Below are 25,781 nucleotides of genomic sequence, written 5' to 3' on the forward strand. Positions count from 1 at the left end.
TTGGTTGATTGACGGCGCCACTGGAAATTTTCCGTTTAAACGCAAATAAAAGATGTCAGTTCGCTTTTATTCGTTTTCATGTTGTCTGCAATATGCTTCAGTGTGTCGTACTTTTAGGGATAAAAAAAAAAAAAAAAAAAGACCTGATGGAAAATAACACGAAGGTTTGCTATTTAGCAGTTGTCAATTTGAATATGCATTTGGTAAAGTTTAGCCTTTAGTACCCTCCAGTGGTGAAGGCTGGTAATGCGTCGTTCTCTATAACAACAGGTACAGTATTTTCTTTTCCCAATTTTCAATGAAAAAGAAGTGCTTAAAGATACAAGCTCCTCATTTAAGAATTCTAACAAGTCTGTACATGCAAGTTTCATTTTCAGATAGTTTTACTTATAAGAAAGTATATTTTTGAGAAAAAGAAACCTTATTTTCTGTACATTTTTAAAAATATAGTATATGTATTATTTTTTGTTCGAAGTATTTTGTCCCGTTTTTTAAAAAAAAAAAAAGTATTCTCTGTTTTCCTGAATTTTTTTCTGTTTATATGTACTTTTTTTTTTTTTTTTTTACTTTTTTTCTGAGTATTTTTCCTCACTATGTACTGGTTTTCCTTTGTATTGTTTTGTTTTTTCTGATTGTTTTTTTTAATCATTATTATTATTATTTCCTGAAATCATTTTCAAGATAAACTCCGATAAACTTGAAAAATATATGTATATTTTTTGTACCAACTATTTTTTCATTTTTTTCTCAAATAGGGATAACAGTATATTCCCTGTTTTTCTGAGTATTTTTTACGCTTATTTGTATAGTCTTTACTGTTTCTGTTTTTTTTTTTTTTCATGTTTAAAAAAAAAAATAATAATAATCCCCACTTTATTCTATATATTTGTTGCTGGTTTTCCTTAGTATTATTTTTTATTTTATTTTATTTTTTTGTTAATTTCCTGAGCACATTTTTATTTTTAAGTTATACTCCGATAAACATAAAAAATATATATATTTCTTTTTTGTCCCAAGTATTTTTCCCCGTTTTTTAAAATAATAATAAAGTCATTCCCTGTTTTCCTGAGTATTTTTTCTGTTTATTAGTATATTCTTTACTGTTTTCTAGGTATTTTTTTCTCATGTTTTTTAAATACCTTCTTTTCTTTTCCCCCTTGTATTTCCGTGTTTCCCTTAGTATTATTTTGTTTTTCAGATATTTTTTTTGTTTATATTCTTTGCTAATTTCCAAGGTATACCCACCAATATAAACCTCTCAAAAATATTAACTCAAAAAAAGAATCCCCCTAAAATAAATTATTTTTTTAATTGAATGCAGTGTGCTTCCATTGTTTTGTCCCTAAAGAAGTGAAAAAAAATATTCCAATGGAAAGTATACAGATTTACTCGAGAAGAATCCCCAAATACATTTTTTAAAATGGTATTTATGTACAACAAATGAAGCAAGACACTATACAATAGTATATAATACTATACTATACTAATACAATACAATCCAGTCAAGTCAACTCTCACATTAGGGCTTTACAACGGGGGTGGGGTGTCTGTGTATCCATGTTGCCCCCCCTGCAGAGTCCCACCCACCCAAATCACTCCAGTCGGCAGAACCGCCGCATCACTCTCACTTCATATCAACAACTCTTGACAATCGCTTTATGAATAGTTTTTCCACCGAAAATGGCCGACGTGAAGCGAGAGGAAGACAAAGTGGACGGAAGTAGTGACATCATCAACCAATCAACAGGTAGTTTTTATGCCAACCTTGATTACAATTAAAAATCTATAAATAGTATTTAGCCATTTGTGTCGGCCGTACTTGACGTTACACTGCCATCCGGTGGCCGAGATGCGCGCACCAGAAGGAGCAGCACAATGTATTTGATTGCTGTATGAAATCATCATGCCAAAACTGTACTGTAATAGATTCTAACTCCATTCATGTCCAGTACGCATCTTTTACATCCGTTCAGAAGTGACATCATTTGCCGAATGACGCTTAATGACAGCTATCATAAACATTCATGAATGCTCATGACAGTGTTATGTCATGATTACGACGGTTTTATGGCAGTGTTATGAACCCATTGTCAAACAAAGTGTTACCTTATGTTTTTATTATTTTATATACATGTTTAAAATGATTCTTTAATGTTCTAATGATAACCTATGCATTTCTAGGGTTTTATATACACTTTTTGATATTATATATACCGTACGTTTTGGACTATACCCACCAAATTTGACACAAAAACAGCATTTGTTCATAGATAAGAAGCACTGGACTATAAGCCGCATTTGATTGCTCCAAGAAGCTTCATTTGGCCATCACTGCTCCACCTGATGCCTACACTGTTGTCGTCCAACATGCCTCCTAGCATGCATTGCAGCACTAGAGATGTAAATAACAATTTAAAATACATGTTCTGCCCTAATTATTTCTTCAGTTACTGTTCCACTTATTTCAATAATTATTAGTAATGGTATTTGGTAAACATTTTTAGACAGTGGCACCATAAGACTATCATAATTATGACCTGACACTGCCATAAGCATTAATGAATGCTTATAAGCAGATGTCATTATGTGTCATCCGGCAATATATCTCACTTTTGAACAGATGTAAAAGATCCGAGCTGGATATAAATTGAGTTAGTGACATCATTTTCCAGGTGTTTTGAAACAATTCTGATACTGCTTATGATCAATCACAGTATCAATGAAAATGAATAGTAGCGAGGCTGATACCCAATCACCAGGCTACAATGGGTTAACTTGTCTGTTATATCCAATCAGACAAGTATTCTTTGAGTAGACACTGCTTATAATCAATTACAGTATCAAATAATATAATAGTCACAGCTCATAATCAATTGCTATGACTTATTATTAACTTCAGGATCGCGGATCGTCGGCGACTTACATGGACAGCAAACAATAACACTTCACTGCGTTAAACAAGCGGCACATTTTATTTAACCCACAGTATAAAGTGTACAAGCAAACAAGCAACAATTGTATTTCAGCTCATAGATTACATGCAATAACATAAATCTCATTACCGTGTGCTGGAAGGACGGAGAGCCGGGCGTCCTCGGTAAAGCGAGCAAAGAAACACCAAGGCTGGGCGTCGGCGCGAAGACCCGCAGCTGACTCTGATTGTACTTGTCTCCGTCGCTTCTTTATAGCAAGTACCGCGCCCCGTAACTTCCCCTCCCGTATTAGATGTTTCACACGGCTCGAGTGCGGTTAGATGTTTCACACGGTTGACGAGAAAAACATGTTATGTTCATATTCCGATGTTTTGGGAGTCAGCTTGATAAGGTTGCCGATGTTTTGGGAAGGTTGCCGATGTTATGGGAGTCAGCTTGGTAAGGTTGAAAACAATTACCTTGCAGCTTGATGTCAGTTGATGAGGTTAAAAACAACATTTCTTTATATAAGGTTTTGGGGCCTTGTCTTACATTCCACTCCTGGTGTTTTAAACCAAATCAACTCTAATTTATTAATCCTACTGCATAGTGTCTCCAATTTTGCTGAATCCATTGAAACCAGGGATCCCCCCGCAAATTAGCATAAACAAATGAATGATGGTCGGCTACTATTTCATACACCGCTGCTATAAGCATATTTACACGGTCAGGGTGTCGCTCTATACGGCGATAAAAGAATCCACCCCTCATATCTTGGTAGTCCAAGATATGCCCCCCTTCTTCAGTAGTTATAGTTACTACGCATGCATCTACCCCGTCCAAGTCTATTGTTTCTACCAGTACCCTCATAATTCTAACTGATGAAATATTTTCCGGGCAACCTGGTCCTCTAGACGTTTGACATAGCAACAAATTCCCATATTACATAGCGTAGTCAAAGCAATAGCTATTAAGACCAATATCATTGGTGGAAGCAACGTTTCCCACCAATGATGAGCAGATTGTTGCTGAATAATTTTAGCAGCATGCAAAATTTCTCCTTTAGCCATCAATGTTGATACCATCAGTTGGGAAACATTGGACGCATGCGACTTAATCAATTTTTTTATCTCAGTGGATTGTTCCAATGCGCATTTGAAACGCTCCAAAGAGATTTGCCATTGTGTACGTAACACTTCCCATTGCACAGCCGTAAACCGGCTAGCAACTGTGTAATTTGTCAACCAATACGTCCCGTTTCCCCACTGAAAGAAACGAACATTACATAGGCATCCTACAAATGGAACCGTTGGCAACATGGAGTGATTTTGGGCAGTGGCCACACAAAGGGTATGTGGTCCTACCTGCCACAAAATGTCCCTACTAGGTTCCCTTAACCAATCGCATAAGGCGAAGTCTACTTTTGTTAAGCAAGGATTAACAAATTCGTGATGCAATTTACAAGCTAGTCCTTTATCTGTGTTTTCGCAAAGATCGGTATTAAAGGTTTGGTTCGTTCCCGAATTAAACCATTCACCTTCCACATGCAAAAACCAATAGCCTAGTTCAGTTATTACGGGTAATACCTGGAATTTACATACGGTAACGTTTGAGGTTACTGTGTATTGTGTCCAATATCCCCTGCATTCGGTCGTATTACAAATCGTATATTCCGAATGTAACTGTAGCCATAACTCAGAGGATATATTCCAAACACTTCGCCACTCCCGGTAATTCCCTGTAGTCATCATTCGTACAAAACGCTCTTTTTGCGTCTGTGCATGTAAGTATTGTATGCTACATGTGGTCCAGTTTAGCTGTTTAGTTACGTTGGTTAACACTTCACTAGTGGCGTTCCACATGTTTAATTCCCTTTTAAATACATTTATCCACAGTTTAGCATTTTCTTTTTGTCCCACCATTGAATTAGGAAGCCACATTCCTACTTTTAGTAAGGCATCATGAGTTCCCTGTCCGGTCCCAGCTAATTTATATCGCGTTACTTCATTATCCACGGTATGAGATACCCCCAATAATGTTCCGGTTCCCCCTAACAATGTGTCATACCATTCTCTCTTCCTCCGAGCACACGATGGAAAAACAGGGAATACAACTTTCTAGTGCATTTTCGTAGTTATCACTGATTGTGTCAAAGGTGTACATGTATCAATTATAGGTGTTAATACTTCTTGTGTTGCATCCCACATCCCTTTATCCCATGACAATTGTGCTAAGAAAAAAGATGCCGCTTCTTCATGAGGCGCGATAGATGTGGGCATCCAAAGCCCTACGGTCAAGAGACCGTGCGCAATGTCACTTCCGGTGTTGGACAACATAGTTCTGGTGACTTCTCCATCAATCGTGTTAGAGATGCTTAACACGGTTCCGGTTCCACCCAGAAGGGTGTCGTACCATGCACGCTGTTTCCGTGCGGCACATGTGGGGAAAGGGGGAAACAAGACGATCCAGTGAATCTCCGTGTGCGTTTTCTTCAATCTGGGGACAAAGGGGGCAAACAAGGGGGCAAAGGGACCAGAAGGGGGATCCAAAGGAACAGGAGCAATTCATCCGATCCCTCGAACTTCCGTGCTGTTCGAGATCCATAGGTCAGACGTGACCTCGGTCATCCACTCAGTGCCATTGCGTGAGTGACACGTTTTGTTGTCGAGATGCCACAGACCGACCGACAGGTGTTTCAGACGTGACCGTGATGAGGCATCCTGCAGCCACCATGGGAGCCCTGCGAACCCTTCCTGTATTGTTGACTCCTGGGGTGCAGGGGGGGGGGGGTCCAGAGGAGCAGGGACGACCTTCCTTGGACACCGGACTCCCCTAGCGTCCTCCACCATGCAGAGCCGTAGCGATCTCCCAGTAGATGTCCCAATAAACCGCCTCCACATCACATTATCAATTGTCAGGCTGGAAGAAGCAGAAGAGATTTCAAACGCTTCGGACCAGACACATTTTTGTATCAATTTTTCCCGTCAGATTTCACAATAAACGGTTCTGAAGTCAAATTGTATATTACAACCCCCAATTCGCCTTGATAATCAGCATCAATAACCCCCAGCAAGTATAGTTACCCCTTTAAGTGACAATCCAGATCTAGGTAAAATGTGCCCGTAGTGCCCCCTGGGACATTTGAGTCGTAAATCAAGACCAGCCGAACCCGGAGTAGCTCAAACAGGTAACTCGGCGGTTTCTGCAATCTTATAAGTTGTCCTGTATGTCTTCCACTCACATTCCCTGGCTAAATGTACCCTTTGATGGCACAAAAAGCACCTTCTTTCTAACATCGCAAAGTCAAAATCGTTATAATTATTTCCACTTGGCGAAGCGCCAATATTCACTTCTCTCTCCAGATTGTTCAATTCAGTCTTTTGTAATTTACTGTAATTACATACATTATAAATTTTGCCATGGTCACTCATTACAAAATTGGCCACTATTCCACGTGACGACAAAATCTAGAATTGTCTATTAGCCACTGAGGTCACAGCCGAACAAAGACAGCCAAATTCCATCAGCATGCGATCCAAAAGCCGTAAGCCTAGACAATATTTCGTATCTTCAAAATTCCTTAAGAAAAAATTTCAAATTCAAATTATCAATAAAGCAACTCATGACAGTCAAATTCAAGTTGTCAATAAAGCAACTCATGACAGTGTTCAAGTTATCAATAAAGCAACTCATGACAGTAAGTGTACATTATTAACCCTTAAGTTGCCAATACCACACCTCAACTGTTACAGCCGCATCAAGGTGAATAATCACTTTATCACTGTTCCCATTAACATAATTTGTCAACACTATCAATAATCCTTGTTGTTTTGAACTTCTGGGCGGGAACTGGAATACCGTCATCTGTTGATCAGGCAGATGCTGGCATGCAGCTGTCCCCACCCTCAGTCATATTCGATTAATCAGTTAATCAAATGTCTAAACACAGTTTAATCCATGAACTCGTTGACAATTAAATTAATTATCCTTAACATTCTATAAGTTTCACTTGAGCTCAATAATCTATTCTTATCTCTAATGAAATTCCATTTCAAAATCATTTTTGTTTTACCTGTTTTCCCAATTTGTTTCTCAATTTTATCCTAAATAATATAAGGAAAAGGCTGGAATATTCCCAGCTGCAATTACAACCTCCCCTTATAATCAATTTGGGCAAAAACCCAGCGAATGCCGTCGAGGACCCCATGTTGCAAATAGGGGCCACCGAAGGGCCGCACTCCTCATGTTGAAAAACTTCCCTTCTTCCCATTTTGCGCAGTAAACGGTCAGCTATTCACACACGATCCCACGCAAAAAATCATAATCAGTCACGCAACAATAACTACAATTATACACACACAATAAACGTTCAACTATTACACATGAGCCTCGCAAAAAAGAATCATGACGCGACGCAGCCTCACGTTCAGTCACACAATAACAACCATCCCCAATGGCTTATCATACAGGACAGCACAATTTCAAATACAAATCAAAATTACCGTACATTCTACCAGTGGCTCACACCAGACCAAACATAAAAAACATACAATTTGAGGTCAATGACGAACTAACTGTCAACACAAATCCACATCATTTCTCGTACACCCCCTAAAGGCGCTCTTTTTCGGACCACAACCTGAGTCAGTAAATCTTTGACTGACATCGGGCTGGCCCCTGTTGTCATGTTAACCCACGGACCAGGGCGTCCCCCATTCCGCGTTAACAATTTCCCAATTTCTCTATACTCACGACTGTCCCACCCCGGCACTCCCGAGACGCAGTCAGCAGAACCCCCTTCGGGTTCATCCAAAGTTTTACTTTTACCCAAACAACAAGCCATGTCCAAGTCGCAGTTCTCCGGAAATCCTGTCCGACAACTCCAAAATTGTTTTGAAATTTTCCAGGTTCGCAGTGAGTAAGCAACAGGCACACTTTTGCTTCATAGACAATGTTTATTAATTCCGCAATTTCTGAAACATCGCTATTCTGTTACGTCTCACTCAGTATTACTTTGAAATTTCCGGTCCCTTCCGGTCCCCGCGCTATACCGTTTCACGCGTTCGACAGCGTTCAGTGTCACCATGAACGTCTTATAGTCGTTCAGCGTCGCCCCGCTATTCACTCCCACCTCTCTGGCTTGGCTGGGCCGCGAACCCGCGCGCCGACGACACTTTCCGCGCTACTGATAACGCTAAACCAAAAATATACCGGAATGTTCACTCAATTTATCGAGTAATACGTAAATCCCAAAACAACACAATCCCAGTATTACTCAAGTCAATTTACCAAACAACAAATTCTCAGTATTACTTAATTACAATGACCAATTTCAATCAATACTAATCAATTTATCAATACTATTGATCCTGTCCGTGACGCCATAATTGTTTTGAAACAATTCTGATACTGCTTATGATCAATCACAGTATCAATGAAAATGAATAGTAGCGAGGCTGATACCCAATCACCAGGCTACAATGGGTTAACTTGTCTGTTATATCCAATCAGACAAGTATTCTTTGAGTAGACACTGCTTATAATCAATTACAGTATCAAATAATATAATAGTCACAGCTCATAATCAATTGCTATGACTTATTATTAACTTCAGGATCGCGGATCGTCGGCGACTTACATGGACAGCAAACAATAACACTTCACTGCGTTAAACAAGCGGCACATTTTATTTAACCCACAGTATAAAGTGTACAAGCAAACAAGCAACAATTGTATTTCAGCTCATAGATTACATGCAATAACATAAATCTCATTACCGTGTGCTGGAAGGACGGAGAGCCAGGCGTCCTCGGTAAAGCGAGCAAAGAAACACCAAGGCTGGGCGTCGGCGCGAAGACCCGCAGCTGACTCTGATTGTACTTGTCTCCGTCGCTTCTTTATAGCAAGTACCGCGCCCCGTAACTTCCCCTCCCGTATTAGATGTTTCACACGGCTCGAGTGCGGTTAGATGTTTCACACGGTTGACGAGAAAAACATGTTATGTTCATATTCCGATGTTTTGGGAGTCAGCTTGATAAGGTTGCCGATGTTTTGGGAAGGTTGCCGATGTTATGGGAGTCAGCTTGGTAAGGTTGAAAACAATTACCTTGCAGCTTGATGTCAGTTGATGAGGTTAAAAACAACATTTCTTTATATAAGGTTTTGGGGCCTTGTCTTACACCAGGTGACACTTAATGACAGCTATCATAAACATTCATGAATGCTCAAGTTATGTCATGATTACGACGGTTTTATGACAGTCTTATGAATCCATTGTCAAATAAAGCGTAACCTTGATATTTTTTGTCTTTTATTTACATGTTTAAAATGATTCTTTAATGTTCTAATGATAACATATGCATTTGTACGGTTTTACGTATATACACTTTTTGATATTATACTTGTATATCCCATAATTTTTGGACTACACCCACCAAATTTGGCACAAAAACAGCATTTGTTTATAGATAAGCCGCAATGGGCTATAAGCCGCATTTGATTGCTCCAAGAAGCTTCATTTGGCCATCACTACTCCACCTGCTGCCTACACTGTTGTCGTCCAACATGCCTCCTAGCATGCATTGCAGCACCACAGACGTAAATAACAATGAAAATACATGTTCTGCGCTAATTATTTCTTCAGTTACTGTTCCAGTTGTTTCAATAATTGTTAGTAATGGTATTTGGTAAAACATTTTTAGACAGTGGCGCCATAAAACTATCATAAGTATGACCATAAGCATTAACTAATGCTTATAGCAGATGTTATTTTGTGTCATTTGGCAAATTATCTCACTTTTGAATAGATGTAAAAGATCCGAGCTGGACATAAATTGAGTTAGTGACATAATTTTCCAGGTGACACTTAATGACATTTGTCATTAGCATTCATTAATGCCCATGATAGTGTCATGTTATGGCAGGTTTATGACGCCGCTGTCAAATAAAGTGTTATCTACTAACCCAAATAAATCAACAAATAAGCCGCAGGATTCAAAATGAGGGAAATAGGCGGCTTATAGTACGTAAATTACGGTACAAAAAAAGTAAGTTAAAAATGGGGGCAGGGGGAACATTACTTCATGTTTTTTCATTTTACGCGGTCAGTTCTGGTCCCCATTAACAGTGATAATTGAGGGATCCCTGTATTATAAAGTGCTATTTTTCTTGATGAAGTCATTGTCCGTCATTGACGGCAAACAGAATGCAGTTGAAAATTGAACAGATGGCTTTTTGTGCAGCTGTTGGCTGCCGAAGCATGTATACGATGTCAGCATGTGTTGGAGTGGCATACCCGCGGGCAGCTGTGAGCTATTCTGTTGAGCTCAGCGACTTTTCCCAGCACGTGCGTCAGTGTCCACTTTCACAAAAACATCACAACAACGTGGCTTAGTTCAATTCGGTTCAGTGTGTCCTCATTTTAATTAGTTACACATTTTAATGCAGATTATTGATAGTACAATGTTATGAAAAAGTATCTGAGCCTTTTGGAATTTCTCGCATTTCTGCAAAAAATCAACATCAAATGTGATCTGATCTTTGTCAAAATCACACAGATGAAAATACAGTGTTTGCTTTAACTAAAACCGCCCAAGCATTTATAGGTTTTTGTGTTTTAATGAGGATAGCATTGATGTGAAAACACGAAAACGATCATTTTTATGTAGAAACATGATGATTGTGTAAAAACGTGATAATTATGTGAAAACGTGAAAACTCATGTAAAAACATAATAATTATGTAAAAACGTGATAATGATCTAAAAAGGTGATCATTTTTATGTAAAAATATATTTAAAAATGTGAACATTTTTATGCAAAAACGTGAAAACAAGTAAAATAGTGATAATTATGTGAAAACAAGAAAACTGTCATGCAAAATCATGACAATTATGTAAAATGTGATGATTATCATATTAAAAATGTGACAATTTTCATGTAAAAATTGATAAATATCATGTACGGTGGTATGAAAAAGTATCTGAATCTTTTGGAATTTCAAACATTTCTGCATAAAATCAACAACAAATGTGAATCTGATCTTTGTCAAAATCACACAGATGAAAATACAGTGTTTGCTTTAACTAAAACCGCCCAAACATTTGTAGGTTTTCGTATTTTAATGAGGATAGCATTGATGTGAAAACATGAAAACGATATTTTTTATGTAGAAACATGATGATTGTGTAAAAATGTGATAATTCTGTGAAAACGTGAAAACTCATGTAAAAACACAATAATCACATAAAAATGTGATAATGATCTAAAAAGGTGATCATTTTTATGTAAAAATACATTTAAAAACGTGAACATTTTTATGCAAAAACGTGAAAACAAGTAAAATAGTGATAATTATGTGAAAACAAGAAAACTGTCATGTAAAAACATGACAATTATGTAAAAATATGATTATCATATAAAAATGTGATAATTCTCATGTAAAAATTGATAAATATCATGTACAGTGGAATGAAAAAGTATCTGAACCTTTTGGAATTTCTCGCATTTCGGCATAAAATCAACATCAAATGCGATCTGATCTTTGTCAAAATCACACAGATGAAAATACAGTGTTTGCTTTAACTAAAACCGCCCAAACATTTGTGGGTTTACGTATTTTAATGAGGATAGCATTGATGTGAAAACATGAAAACGATCATTTTTATGTGGAAACATGATGATTGTGTAAAAACGTGATAATTATGTGAAAACGTGATAATGATCTAAAAACATGATCATCTTTATATAAAAATATATTTAAAAACATTTTTATGCAAAAACGTGAAAACAATTAGGTAAAATAGTGATGATTATGTGAAAACAAGAAAACTGTCATGTAAAATCATGACAATTATGTAAAAATGTGATGATTGTCATATAAGAATGTGAAAATTTAATGTAAAAATATATAAATATTTCGTACAGTGGTATGAAAAAATATCTGAACCTTTTGGAATTTCAAACATTTCTCCATAAAATCAACATCAAATGTGATCTGAGCTTTGTCAAAATCATACAGATGAAAAAACAGTGTCTGCTTTAACTAAAACCACCCAAACATTTATAGGTTTTCATATTTTAATCAGGATAGCATGCAAATGACAGAAGGGGGGAATATAAATAAGTGAACGCTCTGCCAAAGGAGACTTAAAGAGCAAACCAATTTTTACCAAACATTTTAAGTCAGGTGTGTGCCCAATCACTGATGAGTGGTTCAAAGCTGCCGTGCCCACTATAAAACACACACCTGGTAAAAATTGTCTTGATGAGAAGCATTGTCTGATGTGCATCATGGCTTGGTCATAAAATCTATCTGAAGACCTGCGATCAAGGAATGTATAATGCTGGGAAAGGAAACAAAACCATCTCTAAAAGTCTAGATTGTCAAGTTCAAATACGAATCCTTAGGTAGACATTTATAGTTCATTCATTCATTCATTCATTTTCCATGCCGCTTATTCCTCACGAGGGTCGCGGAGGTGCTGGAGCCTATCCCAGCTAACTTCGGGCAGTAGGCAGGGGACACCCTGAATTGGTTGCCAGCCAATCGCAGGGCACAAGGAGACACACAACCATTCACGCACACACTCACACCTATGGACAATTTAGAGTGTTCAATCAGCCTACCATGCATGTTTTTTGGGATGTGGGAGGAAACCGGAGTTCCCGGAGGAAACCCACGCAGGCACGGGGAGAACATGCAAACTCCACACAGGAAGGCCGAAGCCCGGGATTAAACCCTTGATCTCAGAACTGTGAGGCAGACGTGCTAACCACTCAGCCACCGTGCCGACATTTATAGTATTACCCAAAATAAGGAGAGAAGGCACTCAATTTAGTTGAAAAGCTTGCAAGGAGAAGGACGGAAACTATACAGCTTCCGCAATCGTTCTAAAAAATACTCCTCCTTCACCTCTCCTTTTATTTGGGATGGCCCTAGCAACAATCTTTTCGGATCTCCAGCCAAACTCCTCAATAAACTACAATATATCCAGAAGTCCGCTGCACGCCTTCTCACCCGTACCTTCTACAGGAATCACATTACCCCCGTCCTTCACAAACTGCACTGGCTTCCCATCTCACACAGGATACATTTCAAAATCATCCTTCTCACATACAAAGCACTCAATAACCACGGACCTTCTCTGTCCCCACCCCCCCTCCCGTCACCTCTGCCCATCTAATGGAAACGTTCTCGCACTGCCCCCACAAATAACACACCGTACTTGGGGGGACAGAGCCTTCTCCGTTGCTGCCCCCTCACTTTGGAAGGCACTCTCTAAAACCATCCGCACCTGTTCTGATCTTCCCACATTCAAAAAATTGTTAAAAACTCACCTTTTTAAACTGGCTTTTAATTTGTAATTCTTTTCTCTATTGTTTTGTACTGCCCACATTGTGTGAACTTTATTTTGTTATTATTTTTCCTCAACTGTAAAGTGCCTTTGAGCACCGGTAAAAGCGCTCTATAAATAAAATGTTTTTGTTTTTTTGTTTTTTATTATGTACACCAATTACGTCAACGCTATTAACGGCTATGTACGTCAGAAACAACTTGTTTCTTTTTCCTTTTGGACCTAACAGATACTATAAATCAGCAAATTTACTAGTTGATCTGATACTGTATGGATTCTCATGAGTATTTATTTGAATGTTATTATTTCTTTTTGTTTGTGTAGTTCTGGTCTAACATTATTTATTTTGGATTATAAAAAAGCAAATTTATTGGTTGCACTGATTTTTTGGGACTTAAAATATTCCCATTCTAAAACCCTAATTTTAAGTTATACTTCCTCATCCCGCGATGATGAAGCTTTTCCACTTCGACCTTGTCTCTCCGCTACTTGATTGACCGCATTCCACCTGTTCCGATTGGTCCAACATGGTGACTGTGGGTGTGTGAATCCTTGTCTTTTTTGTCACATACGCTCTGAAAACCGCACTCAGTACTAGTGAATCATCCTTCAAAGAGGATTCAAATGGAATTTTCACGACTCGGTAGAACTCTTCAACAGGTAAGCTCACCTTACGAGGCAAGATGCGGTGTAAGAGGCGCTCTTTGTCAGTGCGTGTAAACAAGGAAGTGTTGGTAGCTTTGGCTGGATTGAATAAATGTTTATCTTTAAGATTTTGGCAGCGATAGTTGTCCTATCCATTTGAACTGGTAGGGCTAGATCATTCGTTCCCAGGCCAAATGAATTGGATGTCAATCACCGTCAATGGCACGGAATGAGTCGATGTGACCTTCGGTTTCATATTTCTTTTGTTCAGACCAATAGATAAATCCTAGTAAGAGATCAGTACTATGTACCATCGACCCCGGAACCGGAATAAAACACTTCTTACCTGATATCAACATTTTATCATGGCTGAAATCGGGCGTAGATGTCGATTATCACAGAGTACAACAAAAATTCTGAAGGAGTGATGTTCAAAATCTGTCATTTTAGAAGCAAATTGGATGAAAATGGTGGTTGTAAAGCTCCTCAGCAGGTAAGCTCACCTTACAAGGCAAGATGCAGTGTAAGAGGCGCTCTTTGTCAGTGCGTGTAAACAAGGAAGTGTTGGTAGCTTTGGCTTTATTGAATAAATGTTTATCTTTCAGCTTTTAGCGGCGATAGATCTCTGATCCATTTGAACAGGGAGGGCGAGATCATTCGTTCCCAGGTCAAAAGGATCAGACGTCTATCACCTTCAATGGCACGGAATGAGTCAACGTGACCTTAGTTTTCAGATTCCTTTTGTTCAGACCAATATATAAATCCTAGTAAGAGATCAGTACTATGTACCATCGAATATTGAACCGGAACAAAACACTTCTTCCCTGAAATCAACAAAATATTTATTATGGCTGAAATCGGGCCTAGATGTTGATTATCACAAGGTACGCCAAAAATTCGAAAGGATTGATGTTCAAAATCAGTCATTTTAGAAGCAAATTGGATGAAAATGGTGGTTATAGAGCTCCTCATCAGGTAAGCTCACCTTAAGAGGCAAGATGCGGTGTAAGAGATGCCCTTTGTCAGTGCGTGTAAGCAAGAAAGTGTTGGTAACTTTGGCTGTATTGAATAAATGTTTATCTTTCAGCTTTTAGCGGTGATAGATGTCCGATCCATTTGAACAGGGAGGGCGAGATCATTAGTTCCCAGGCAAAATAGATCAGACATCGATCACCGTCAATGGCACGGAATGAGCCAACGTGACCTTAGGTTTCATATTTGTTTTGTTCGGACCAATAGATAAATCCTAGTAAGAGATCAGTACTATGTACCATCGAACCTTGAACCAGAACAAAACACTTCTTCCCTGAAATCAACAAAATATTTATCATGGCTGAAATCGGGCGTAGATGTCGATTATCACAGGGTACGCCAAAAATTCGAAAGGAGTGATGTTCAAAATCAGTCATTTCAGAAAAAAAATTGGATGAAAATGGTGTCTTATGAGCTAGAAACTGACGAACCCCAGCCAGGAAACAGCCGTTTTCTTTGAAGGTTTCCGTTTTGTCATCATTCACGTTCAATTGCATTCCTGATGTTTTATGGCATCGCTATCTCATCGCATGAGCGCCAAAAACCCGTATTGATCAAAACGACATTTGTGTTCATCTTCGCAGATCATCTTTACGGAAGAAAAGCAGAGCTTTGTCTGTGAGTTTTCTTGAATTCTTGGTGGGTATACTATTTACTGACTGCATTTGCTGGTCGTATAAACAGTAGGAGCTCTGAATGCGGTACAAAATTTATGATAGCATTTGATATCTTTGTGTGACATCACAAACGAATAAAAAAAGGCTTTTATTTCTCTGAATAGACAACTCAAGTGGTCGATTATGACTTGTTGATTTCAGTCTTCTGAGCGATGTGGTTTTATTTTTGTAGGCAACCAGATATCACAATTATCACTTCGGAACCTTCAGCCTTACCCTCAACTTCATGTGTTTGGTCTGCAGGCATCCAGGTTTGCTCCAGCTTACTTCTTACCATTTTAAATGTAACTAGTAGAACTAATTATACATTAGGCAAAAATAATGATGAAAGAAAATGTGAATTCCTTAAAGATATTTTTGTTGGATTACAATAACTTGTTGTTGGATTACAATAACTTGTCATATCTGGCATTCACTGTCAGCTCCTCTCAATTGAAAGGCATTGGACGTCAATGGACAGACAGATAAAGCATGACTCAAAAGGCCGCTATGATGAAAAAAAATGAATGGACTTAAGTTTCCCTTGCCTGGACGCAGGTTACCACGACCTGCCTCTGGAGCCAGGTCTGGGAGGTGGGGCTCGAAGGCGAGCATCTGGTGGCCGGGCCTCTATCTGGATGGATGGATCCCCCTTCCCATGGACTCACCACCTGTGGGAGGGGCTAAAAGGGTCAGGTGCGTAGGGAGTTGAGCGGCAGCCAAAGGCGGGGTCCTAGGCAGTCCGACCCCCAACTACAGAAGCTAACTCTTGGAACGTGGAAGATCGACAGGCAGATCGATGCAGCGTCTGGTCTGTAGTGGTGAAGACGGAGCTGAGCCAAAAGGCCAAGTTCTCCATTTACCAGTCAATACATTCCTACCCTCACCTATGCCTACCCTCACCTTTAGTCAGTTGCTGTCAGTCGTGGCCGAAAGAACAAGATCCCGGATACAAGCACGGATACAGGGTAGCTGGGCTCTCCCTTAAAGATAAGGTGAGAAGCTCAGTCATCTGGGAGGGAGCCGGTGTTGTGCCGCTACTCCTCCGCATTCAGAGGAACCAGTTGAGGTGGCCTGGGCATCTGGTACGGATGCCTCCTGGACGCCTCCCTGGAGAGGTGTTCTGGGCATGTCTCACCGGTTGGAGGCCACAGGGATGACCCAGGACACGCTGGAGAGATGGTCTCTCACCTGGCCTGGGAACGCGCGAAGTCTGGGCATCCCTATTAAAGCTACCCCCACAACCTGACCCCTGAATAAGCAGCAGATGATGGATGGATGGATAAATAGACGGATATCAACAAGCTAACAGGTTGAGTGTGACGGGTGAACGTAGGTCCTTTGTGTGTGCGTTGCGGAGGAAACTTCCCTCTTGATGCCTTCAAGAGAGCTCGCTAGCCACAGAAACCGCTAGCCTGGGCTCGCCTGCCGAGCTGGACGTGCCATGTGGTGCGGGTACGAGTCCTGACCTAAAAGATGGGGACGGATTGTGTCGTGCAGCACAGCTCCATGGAGACCGGTTACACTGGTGCCGTGACCCGGATCGGCAGCGAAGGTTTTGGAGGTTGAGTGTAATGGGTGCACGAAAGTCAGTTGTGTGTGCGTTGTGGAGGAAACCGCCCTCCCGATGCCTTCAAGAGAGCTCGATGGCCGCTGGAGCTGCTAGCCTGAGCTTTTGGTCTTGTGACTATTGCCCTCGCCTGCCGAGCTGGACGCACCTTGCGGCGCAGGTACAAGTCCTCACCTGAAAGCTAGGGATGGTTCATGTCGTGTTGCGTGTCTCCACGCAGACCGGTTAAAATTGGCAATTTGATTCCCAAAGGTGCAACTATGGTGCAATTGGTTTTAAGGCAATTCTTCTGTATTACTCTTGCTAAAGTCTTTGTTTTCCACGGCTCAGCCCCCACCGTCCTATGATCAGGTGATCCAAGAAAAGACCCGAGAGGAGCACATTGTTCGGCCTACGGCGGCCCCCCGACGTTCTGCGTCTTGCACCGCCAACGCCTACTCCACACAGACCGACCCTGCCAAGGAGCAATCAGCCGGTACCACTCTTTGACGTTGCACATGTGAAGTTTTTGCCGACTGACTTTTGGGTGTTCTTCTTCAGGTCCTAAGCCACAAAAACCACCGAGAACATCCTTGTCCAGACCTGAACATCTGTCTGAAAACGATCCACCCAAGTCACAAGAAAGAGTTCAGAGCACCAGATCAGTGACGGTCCACTTGGAGGAGACCGCGCAACCTCAACCAACTTCTGTTTCGGCCTCACAAGCCAAACCTGTTCCGCTTCCACGCATGAAACCCAGAAAACAAACGCAAGATAACGTTGAATCTTTGATCCGATTTGAAGACGATGACATCCCCTCCAACTCTATAAACAGCTCCTCCAATGAGTATCTGAAAGAGCTGCTGGGGGCTTTCGATTCTAGCGGAGACCGGGGATATCAAGAAGAACGAGTTCTTGGCGAGATGTACGCCAGCGTCAATAAGCGAAACAGCCACGCTCATATCCAGTCCTTCGAGATTCAGACCGCCCCCGAGGACTGGAGCGGCGTAGAACCCATCAAACCGCTCCCTATCCCCAGAAAACCCCCGAAACCCCTGCCGCCTACCAGATCGATGTCGTTTCAGGATGGTCAAAATGTGTCGAACCAGGATCTGACGCCGATTTTCACACCTCAGACACAGCCGAAACCTGCGGCAAAACCGTTGCGAGACGAACTTGAGACCCTGCTCTCAAAGGGCGGACCCCCGCTCCGGACGCGCCCGGTTCTGACAAGGGGGAACAGCGTCCGCGTTGAGGAGCCTCCCTTGCCGCCGAGACCTCCGGCCAAGCCCCCCAAGGAACCCTTGAAAGCAAACCTGAACGTCAACAACCACAACTCAACTGCAGTTCTCGAAGAAGACATATATACCTGCCCTGCGCCAAGTAAGTCTTTTTTTACAAATTGATTGGACGTTGAAGGGAAATGGTATTTTTGCTAACATGCTAATCGATAATCGTAAACATACCTGCTTTTATTGCTTATGTTACTTACTACCTGATAACAATAATTATTACTGATTAGCATTAGAGATGTCGGGTCCGATCACGTCATTTTCAAAGTATCGGAATCGGCAAAAAAATATCGGCCATGCCTTTTTTAAATATATGTATATATTTGAATTAAATCATTTTCTAATTGTATTTAACGTTACAGACATAATGTTACACTCATCCAGAGTCTTTAGTTTAGGCTTAAGGTAGGGTTATCAAAAATATCCCGATAACGGCGGCAATCAATTTATTAAAAAATGTGTCACGTGAAAATACTTAAAGCAATTAATGTATGCGGTGCACAACCCTCTCACGCATTGTCGCGCTCAATCTGTAATGACGCCGTCTTACCTAGGTAGAGAGATAAAAGGCAGCGCAAAATGAGTAGAGTGAATTTTGGCAGTCTTTGGAGCCTTTCTTTTGATTGGCTAAAGCCTTGCAAGCCCTCTCCCTATGATCAGAAATATCATGGGAAGCAATGTGGGGAAGCAAGGTGGCAATTGATCTTTGTCTTAACACCTTAAGTTACTTCCCAAAGCAGAGAAGATATATTCATTGGTAGCATGACGCACAGTCATGGTTCCACTTCCCATCATCGTTCCACTTCCCATCATGCAGTGGGGCATGGCTGCAGTATCATTTACTGAAAGCTCAACAAATACACTAGATGGCAATATTTAATCACAATATACAAAGTCACAAGTCTTACTATCCGTGGATCCCTCTCACAGAAAGAATGTTAATAATGTAAATGCCATCTTGTCATAATAAACAAATACAGTACTTATGTACTGTATGTTGAATGTATATATTTGTCTATATTTTATTCATTTTTTTCTTAATGCATTGCCAAAATGTATATGATTGGGAAAAATTATCGGGAATGATTGGAATTGAATCGGGAGCAAAAAAAAGCAATCGGATCGGCAAATGTCGGGATCGGCAGATACTCACACTAAAATGTTCGGGATCGGATCGGGAGCAAAAAAAACATGATCGGAACAACCCTAATTAGCATGTTAGTATATAATTTCCCTTCAACGTCTATTGTTGTCAGTGGCAGCCAGTGAGTTGAGTTGACCTTAGAACTCGAATTTTGTTCAAACAAATAGATATATTCCTGTACAGCAGGGCCGGCCCAGGCCATTTGGGGGCCCTAAGCAAAATAATGCAGAGGGGCCCATATTTTTGGCCCACCATTTCGTTACAGTGTACTGTGAAACCCATACATGCAATCCAACCCATACATCCATATTTTGTATATTAATCAGATTTTGTTGCACTGCATACTTCAAACTTCTCACCCCAAATGATTGTCAGTACTTACAGTAGATGGCGCCAAACCTTTTTCTAAAAGAGAAAAGAAATAAGTTAAGGAAGAACTAAGCTTGTAATCAAGTATCAAAAGTCAAATAAAGCAAACTGCAGTAAAAAAAAATAGAATATAAATTAAACAATTGCCAGATTGGGGGCCCCCTAGTGGTCAGGGGCCCTAAGCAGCTGCATAATCTGCGTATAGGCTGGGCCGGCCCTGCTGTACAGGATAAGTACTACAACGTCTAGTAAAAAGTATGGAATCAACAGGCGCTACCAGCCATAACAAACAGGCTGAGAGACAGTTTCTTTCCAAGAGCTGTCACATTACTCAACCAAGTTTGCACTGAAATCATTGCACTGCTAATGCCACAACACTGTCACATGTATCTTACCCTAAGTAATATTTTCTCAGACATCTGTCTCAATCTGGGTACCGCATATGTTGGATGTTGAGGAAGGTTCTGAACTGGCTATGGCAACTGAAGTCAGTGAATGAAAAAAGTAATAGATTGGCCGCTTCCTTGTCGTCGCTGAAATCTGTCGCAGAAAGATCAGTCAGGCCATCTTCTCTGTGGCGTGCACTGGTCTGTTGGAATTTGACCATTTAGCCAGATTGCCGGAATCATGCCAGCCAATCATCCGACCACATGACCTTCTCCCATTGCTCTTCTGGATCATCCAGAGGGTCAGTGGCAAACTTCAGACTTGTCTGGACATGTACTGGCTTTAGCAGCGGGACCTTGCGTGCGCTGTAGGATTTTAATCCATGACGGCGTAATGTGTTGGCGATGGTTTTCTTCGAGACTGTGGTTCCAGCTCTCTTCAGGTCATTGACCAGGTCCTGCCGTGTAGTTCTGGGCTGATCCCTCACCTTCCTCATGATCAGCGATGCCCCACGAGGTGAGATCTTGCATGGAGCCCCAGAGCGAGGCAGATTGACCATCAACTTTAACTTCTTCCATTTTCTAATAATCGCTCCAACAGTTGTTACCTTCTCACCAAGCTGCTTGCTTATTTTCCTGTAGCCCATCCCAGCCTTGTGCAGGTCTATTATTTTATCCCTGGTGTCCTTACACAGCTCTTTGGTCTTGGCCATTGTGGAGAGGTTGGAGTTTGTTTGTTTGAGCATGTGAACAGGTGTCTTATATACAGGCAACAAGTTCAAACAAGTGCAGTTACTTCCGGTAATGAGTGGAGAACAGGAGGGGTTCTTAAAAAAGAACTAAGTGCCGAAATATTTACTAGTTGGTAATGTATCAAATACTTATTTCATGCAGTTAAGTAAAAATGTATTATTTAAAAATTATACAATGTGATTTTCTGGATTTTTGTATTAGATTCCGTCCCTCACAGTTGAAGAGAACTTATGATACAAATTACAGACCTCTACATGGCTTGCATGTGGGAAAACCAGCAAAATCGGCAGAGTATCAAATACTTGTTCTCCCCACTGTACGTCATGACATCACCACCTGTGTTTTTGATATTAGTGTACTTTTGTTTTGGTTTTCTGTGGTGCACATTATGGCAGAGCTTTAAATTTCATTGTACACAAGTATAATACCATTTACCATTTACTCTGTCTCTGGTATTCGGAGCAGGGAGGTTGTGTGGACCCAACTGCAGGGAAACAAAAGGCAGCCAGGGAAATGGTGGTGATCTCAAAAATGTTTTAATGATGATAAACAAAAGCACAAAGTACAACCAAAAGTACTGGGGATAAAAAATGCAAGGTTCAAACAAAACTTACTTTACCGGAGGGTTTAGAACACGAGGGCTTGGACAAGATCTTGGCTTAGACACTGACATTGACAATGACACAACAAGGAGTGACAAGAAACTGGGTGCTTATATACACACACGCAGACAAGGGGTAATGAGACAACGAGGAACAGCTGGGTAACACAGTAGGATGCAGATTGCAGGACACTAGGAGAAGGCACAACAGGTGAAATCAATGGGCAATCTCAGAGACAAGTCACACTAGGAGAAAACCAACACAAAACCTAACACTCTGGACAAAGACCATAAAGGCTTTCTATTCTATGTCATCCTAGTCTACTTTAGGCGGGTCTAGTTGATTTCAGAAGTGTTTATTGATTGAAATTTGACCGCAGATCCACCACCTGTCATGGCTAAACCCCCCGTAAGAAGGAGGCCCACCACCATCAGAGTGCCCAGTCAAATCGGTAAGTTTCCTGCATTTGTTCCAAATCGCGCAACAGTAACACAAACCGTTTCCCATCAGCCACAGAAAGTCTCCAAGGAAAGGCGCCGCCCCCTCTTCCCGCTCGGAATCCCGTCGGTCTGGCGAACGCGGCGAGACTCACGAAGCAAAAGGCTTTACCTAGCATCCCGACAGAGACGACGTCAAGCAACAGACCTCTTCCGGCGCTGCCGAATCAGTGAGTAAAGCTCAACAAGCTTTCAAATTGATGAACAAGTCAAGCGCCACCTTCTGGTTGAACTTAAGGCAGAAAAGTACGGTGCCACCCAAGCCCGGGCCGGGACGACCACCGGCGCCCAAGCTCGGGCCGGGACGACCGCCGCCGCCCAAACCCACTAAAGGGTTCGTCCTGCCGCCCAGACCGGTCCAAGGCCACCAGCTCTACGACAAATACAACGTAAGGGGATCCTCCGAAGCTAGGGTGTCAAACTCAGTTTATTTTTCGCCAAATAAATGAACTAAATCACTGCCATTGACGGTGCTAGACGTCCAATCCATTTTTTGAAACCAGAGCATTGGCAACTAGTCTTTCTGATTTTCAGGGCATTTACAGTTAACTCTGTTCATTTTAGGGGCATTTACAGGTCACTTCCTATTGAGTTTGAGTCACTGCCTAATCATTTGGGGAAATTCCCTGACCAGGAAATGCCTGAAAATGAACAGGAAGTGACCCAGAATTTCCCAAAATCATCTGGAAGTGACCTAAAGCCAATGAAGTGACCCATAAGTAGCCTATAATTAATGAGGAAATGACACAAAACAAACAGAAGTGACCCAAAACGAATAGAAAGTTACCCAAACTCAAAAGCAGTTGACCTGTAAAATCCTTAAAATAAACAGGAAGTGACCCAGATTTCCCCCAAATCAATCCGGAAGTAACCTAAAGCCAACGAGGTGACCCGTAAGTAGCCTAAATTTAACAAGAAAATGACCCAAAACAAATCGAAGTGACCCAAAATAAACAAAAAGTTACCCATAGTCAAAAGGATGTGACCCATAATGAACAGGAAGTTACCCATAGTCAAAAGGAAGTGACCTGTAATGCCTTCAAATAAACAAGGAGTGACCCAAAATGAACAGGAAGTGACCCAGAATTGGCCAAAATCATCCGTAAGTGACCTAAAGCCAGGGAAGTGACCCATAAGTACCTTAAAATTAACAAGGAAATGACCCAAAACAAACAGAAGTGACCCAAAACTCACAGAAAGTTACCCAAACTCAAAAGTAGTTTACCTGTAAAATCCTTAAAATAAACAGGAAGTGACCCAAATCATCCGGAAGTAACCTAAAGCCAACAAAGTGACCCGTAAGTAGCCTAAATTTAACAAGGAAATGACCCAAAACAAACAGAAGTGACCAAAAATAAACAAAAAGTTATCCAAAGTCAAAAGGAAGTGACCCATGATGAACAGGAAGTTACCCATGTTCAAAAGGAAATGACCTGTAATGCCTTCAAATAAACAAGGAGTGACCCAAAATGAACAGGAAGTGACCCAGAATTGCCCAAAATCATCCGTAAGTGACCCTAAACCCAGGGAAGTGACCCAAAACGAACAAAATGTTATCTAAACTCAAAAGCAGGTGACCAGTAAAATCCTTAAAATGAACAGGAAGTTATCCAGATTTCCCCCAAATCATCCGGAAGTAACCTAAAGCCAACGAAGTGACCTGTAAATAGCCTAAATTTAACAAGGAAATGACCCAAAACTAACAGAAATGACCCAAAATAACCAAAAAGTTACCCAAAGTCAAAAGGAAGTGACCCATGCTGAACAGGAAGTTACCCATAGTCAAAAGGAAATGACCTGTAATGCCTTCAAATAAACAATGAGTGACCCAAAATGAACAGGAAGTGACCCAGAATTGGCCAAAATCATCCGTAAGGGACCTAAAGCCAAGGAAGTGACCTGTAAAGAGCCTAAAATTAACAAGGAAGTGACCCAAAACAAACAGGAAGTTACCCAAAGTCAGAAGGAAGTGACCAGGAAATGCCTTAAAACAAACAGGGAGTGACCCAAAATTTAATTCAATTCAATTTAATTTGTATAGCCCTATATCACAACAAGGTTGTCTCAGAGGGCTTTGCAGAGTCAATGATACACAGTCAGAAACAGTAGATAATTAGATGAAGTTCATGTCCTGGGCATCCTCCATCCTTAGACCCTCCATGTCGGCAAGGAAAAACTCCAAAAATCCTTTTGGAAAAAATTAAAACCTTGGGGAGAACCACAGTCAGGAGAGATCCACGCCCAGGACGGACAGGCTATAGATGCACCAGGACTGATGGTGGGTATTAGCAGCAGGAGGTCCAGTTTGTAGATATGGAATGGAGTGAAGAAACAAGATGAGATGGGGGGGCGTTACGTCCATCCAGCCAGGGTTCAGAATAGTCATAGAGGGGGGAAAGGGAACACCAGGTGACTAATGATGAAGAGACTAGTCAACTAGATATGGTAGGTAAAGTGAGAAACAGGGGATAGGACTCAGTGGCTGTACTTCCCCCAGCATTATAGCTTCTAGTGCAGCTTAGACTGAACTGTGAGTCTAGTCCAAATTCAACTAGCTTGACCATACGCTTTGTCAAATAGGAACGTTTTTAGTCTAATCCTAAATGTACAGACTGTATTGCAGTGGTCCCCAAACTTTTTCCTGTGAGGGCCACATAGCTTTTTCCTTCTCTGATGAGGGGCCGGGTCAGTTTGTGACAGAAAAAGTGTGACGATTGCAGGAGTGCCTAAATGTAAAAATGTATCGTTTTTCAGAAAGCCACAATCAAATAACCATTTCTGAATTCTTCACGAAACAAAAGTAAATAAAATAAATATAATATAATATAATATAATATAATATAATATAATATAATATGATATGATACGATACGATACGATACGATACGATACGATACATGATATGATATGATATGATATGATATGATATGATATGATATGATATGATATGATATGATATAATATATAAGGCTGTCAAAATTATCGCGGTAACGGGCGGTAATTTTTTTTTTTTTAAATGAATCACATTAAAATATTTGACGCATTTAACGCACATGCCCCGCTCAAACAGATTAAAATGACAGCACAGTGTCATGTCCATTTGTTACTTGTGTTTTGGGGTGTTTTGTCACCCTCTGCTGGCGCTTGGGTGCGACTGATTTTATGGGTTTGAGCACCATGAGCATTGTGTACAGTAATCATTGACAATGGCGAGCTACTAGTTTATTTTTTGTTTGAAAATTTTACAAATTTTATTAAAACGAAAACATTAAGAGGGGTTTTAAATTTCTATATCTTGTACTAACATTTATCTTTTAAGAACTTTTAAGAAGTCTTTCTATCCATGGATCGCTTTAACAGAATGTTAATAATGTTAATGCCATCTTGTTGATTTATTGTTATAATAAACAAATACAGTACTTATGTACCATATGTTGAATGTATATATCCATCTTGTGTCTTATCTTTCCATTCCAACAATAATTTACTGAAAAATATGGCATATTTTATAGATGGTTTGAATTCCGATTAATTACGATTAATTTTTAAGCTGTGATTAACTAGATTAAAAATTTTAATCATTTGACAGC

At 40.5% G+C, this 25,781-nt stretch overlaps 1 protein-coding gene across 1 annotated transcript in view; it reads left to right on the forward strand.

Moving 5' to 3' along the window:
* Positions 1-25,781, forward strand: part of sh3d19 (SH3 domain containing 19) — a 43,257-nt gene that overhangs the window by 9,234 nt on the left and 8,242 nt on the right. Inside the window, exons 3-9 of the mRNA XM_057843373.1 lie at positions 15,528-15,561; positions 15,793-15,871; positions 17,500-17,644; positions 17,710-18,531; positions 22,074-22,145; positions 22,205-22,361; positions 22,430-22,580. Coding sequence (XP_057699356.1) covers positions 15,528-15,561; positions 15,793-15,871; positions 17,500-17,644; positions 17,710-18,531; positions 22,074-22,145; positions 22,205-22,361; positions 22,430-22,580 — 1,460 coding nt within the window. The remainder of the gene's footprint in view (positions 1-15,527; positions 15,562-15,792; positions 15,872-17,499; positions 17,645-17,709; positions 18,532-22,073; positions 22,146-22,204; positions 22,362-22,429; positions 22,581-25,781) is intronic.

The sequence above is a fragment of the Corythoichthys intestinalis genome, chromosome 8 (assembly GCF_030265065.1).
Source record: "Corythoichthys intestinalis isolate RoL2023-P3 chromosome 8, ASM3026506v1, whole genome shotgun sequence".
In the NCBI taxonomy this organism is placed as follows: domain Eukaryota; kingdom Metazoa; phylum Chordata; class Actinopteri; order Syngnathiformes; family Syngnathidae; genus Corythoichthys; species Corythoichthys intestinalis.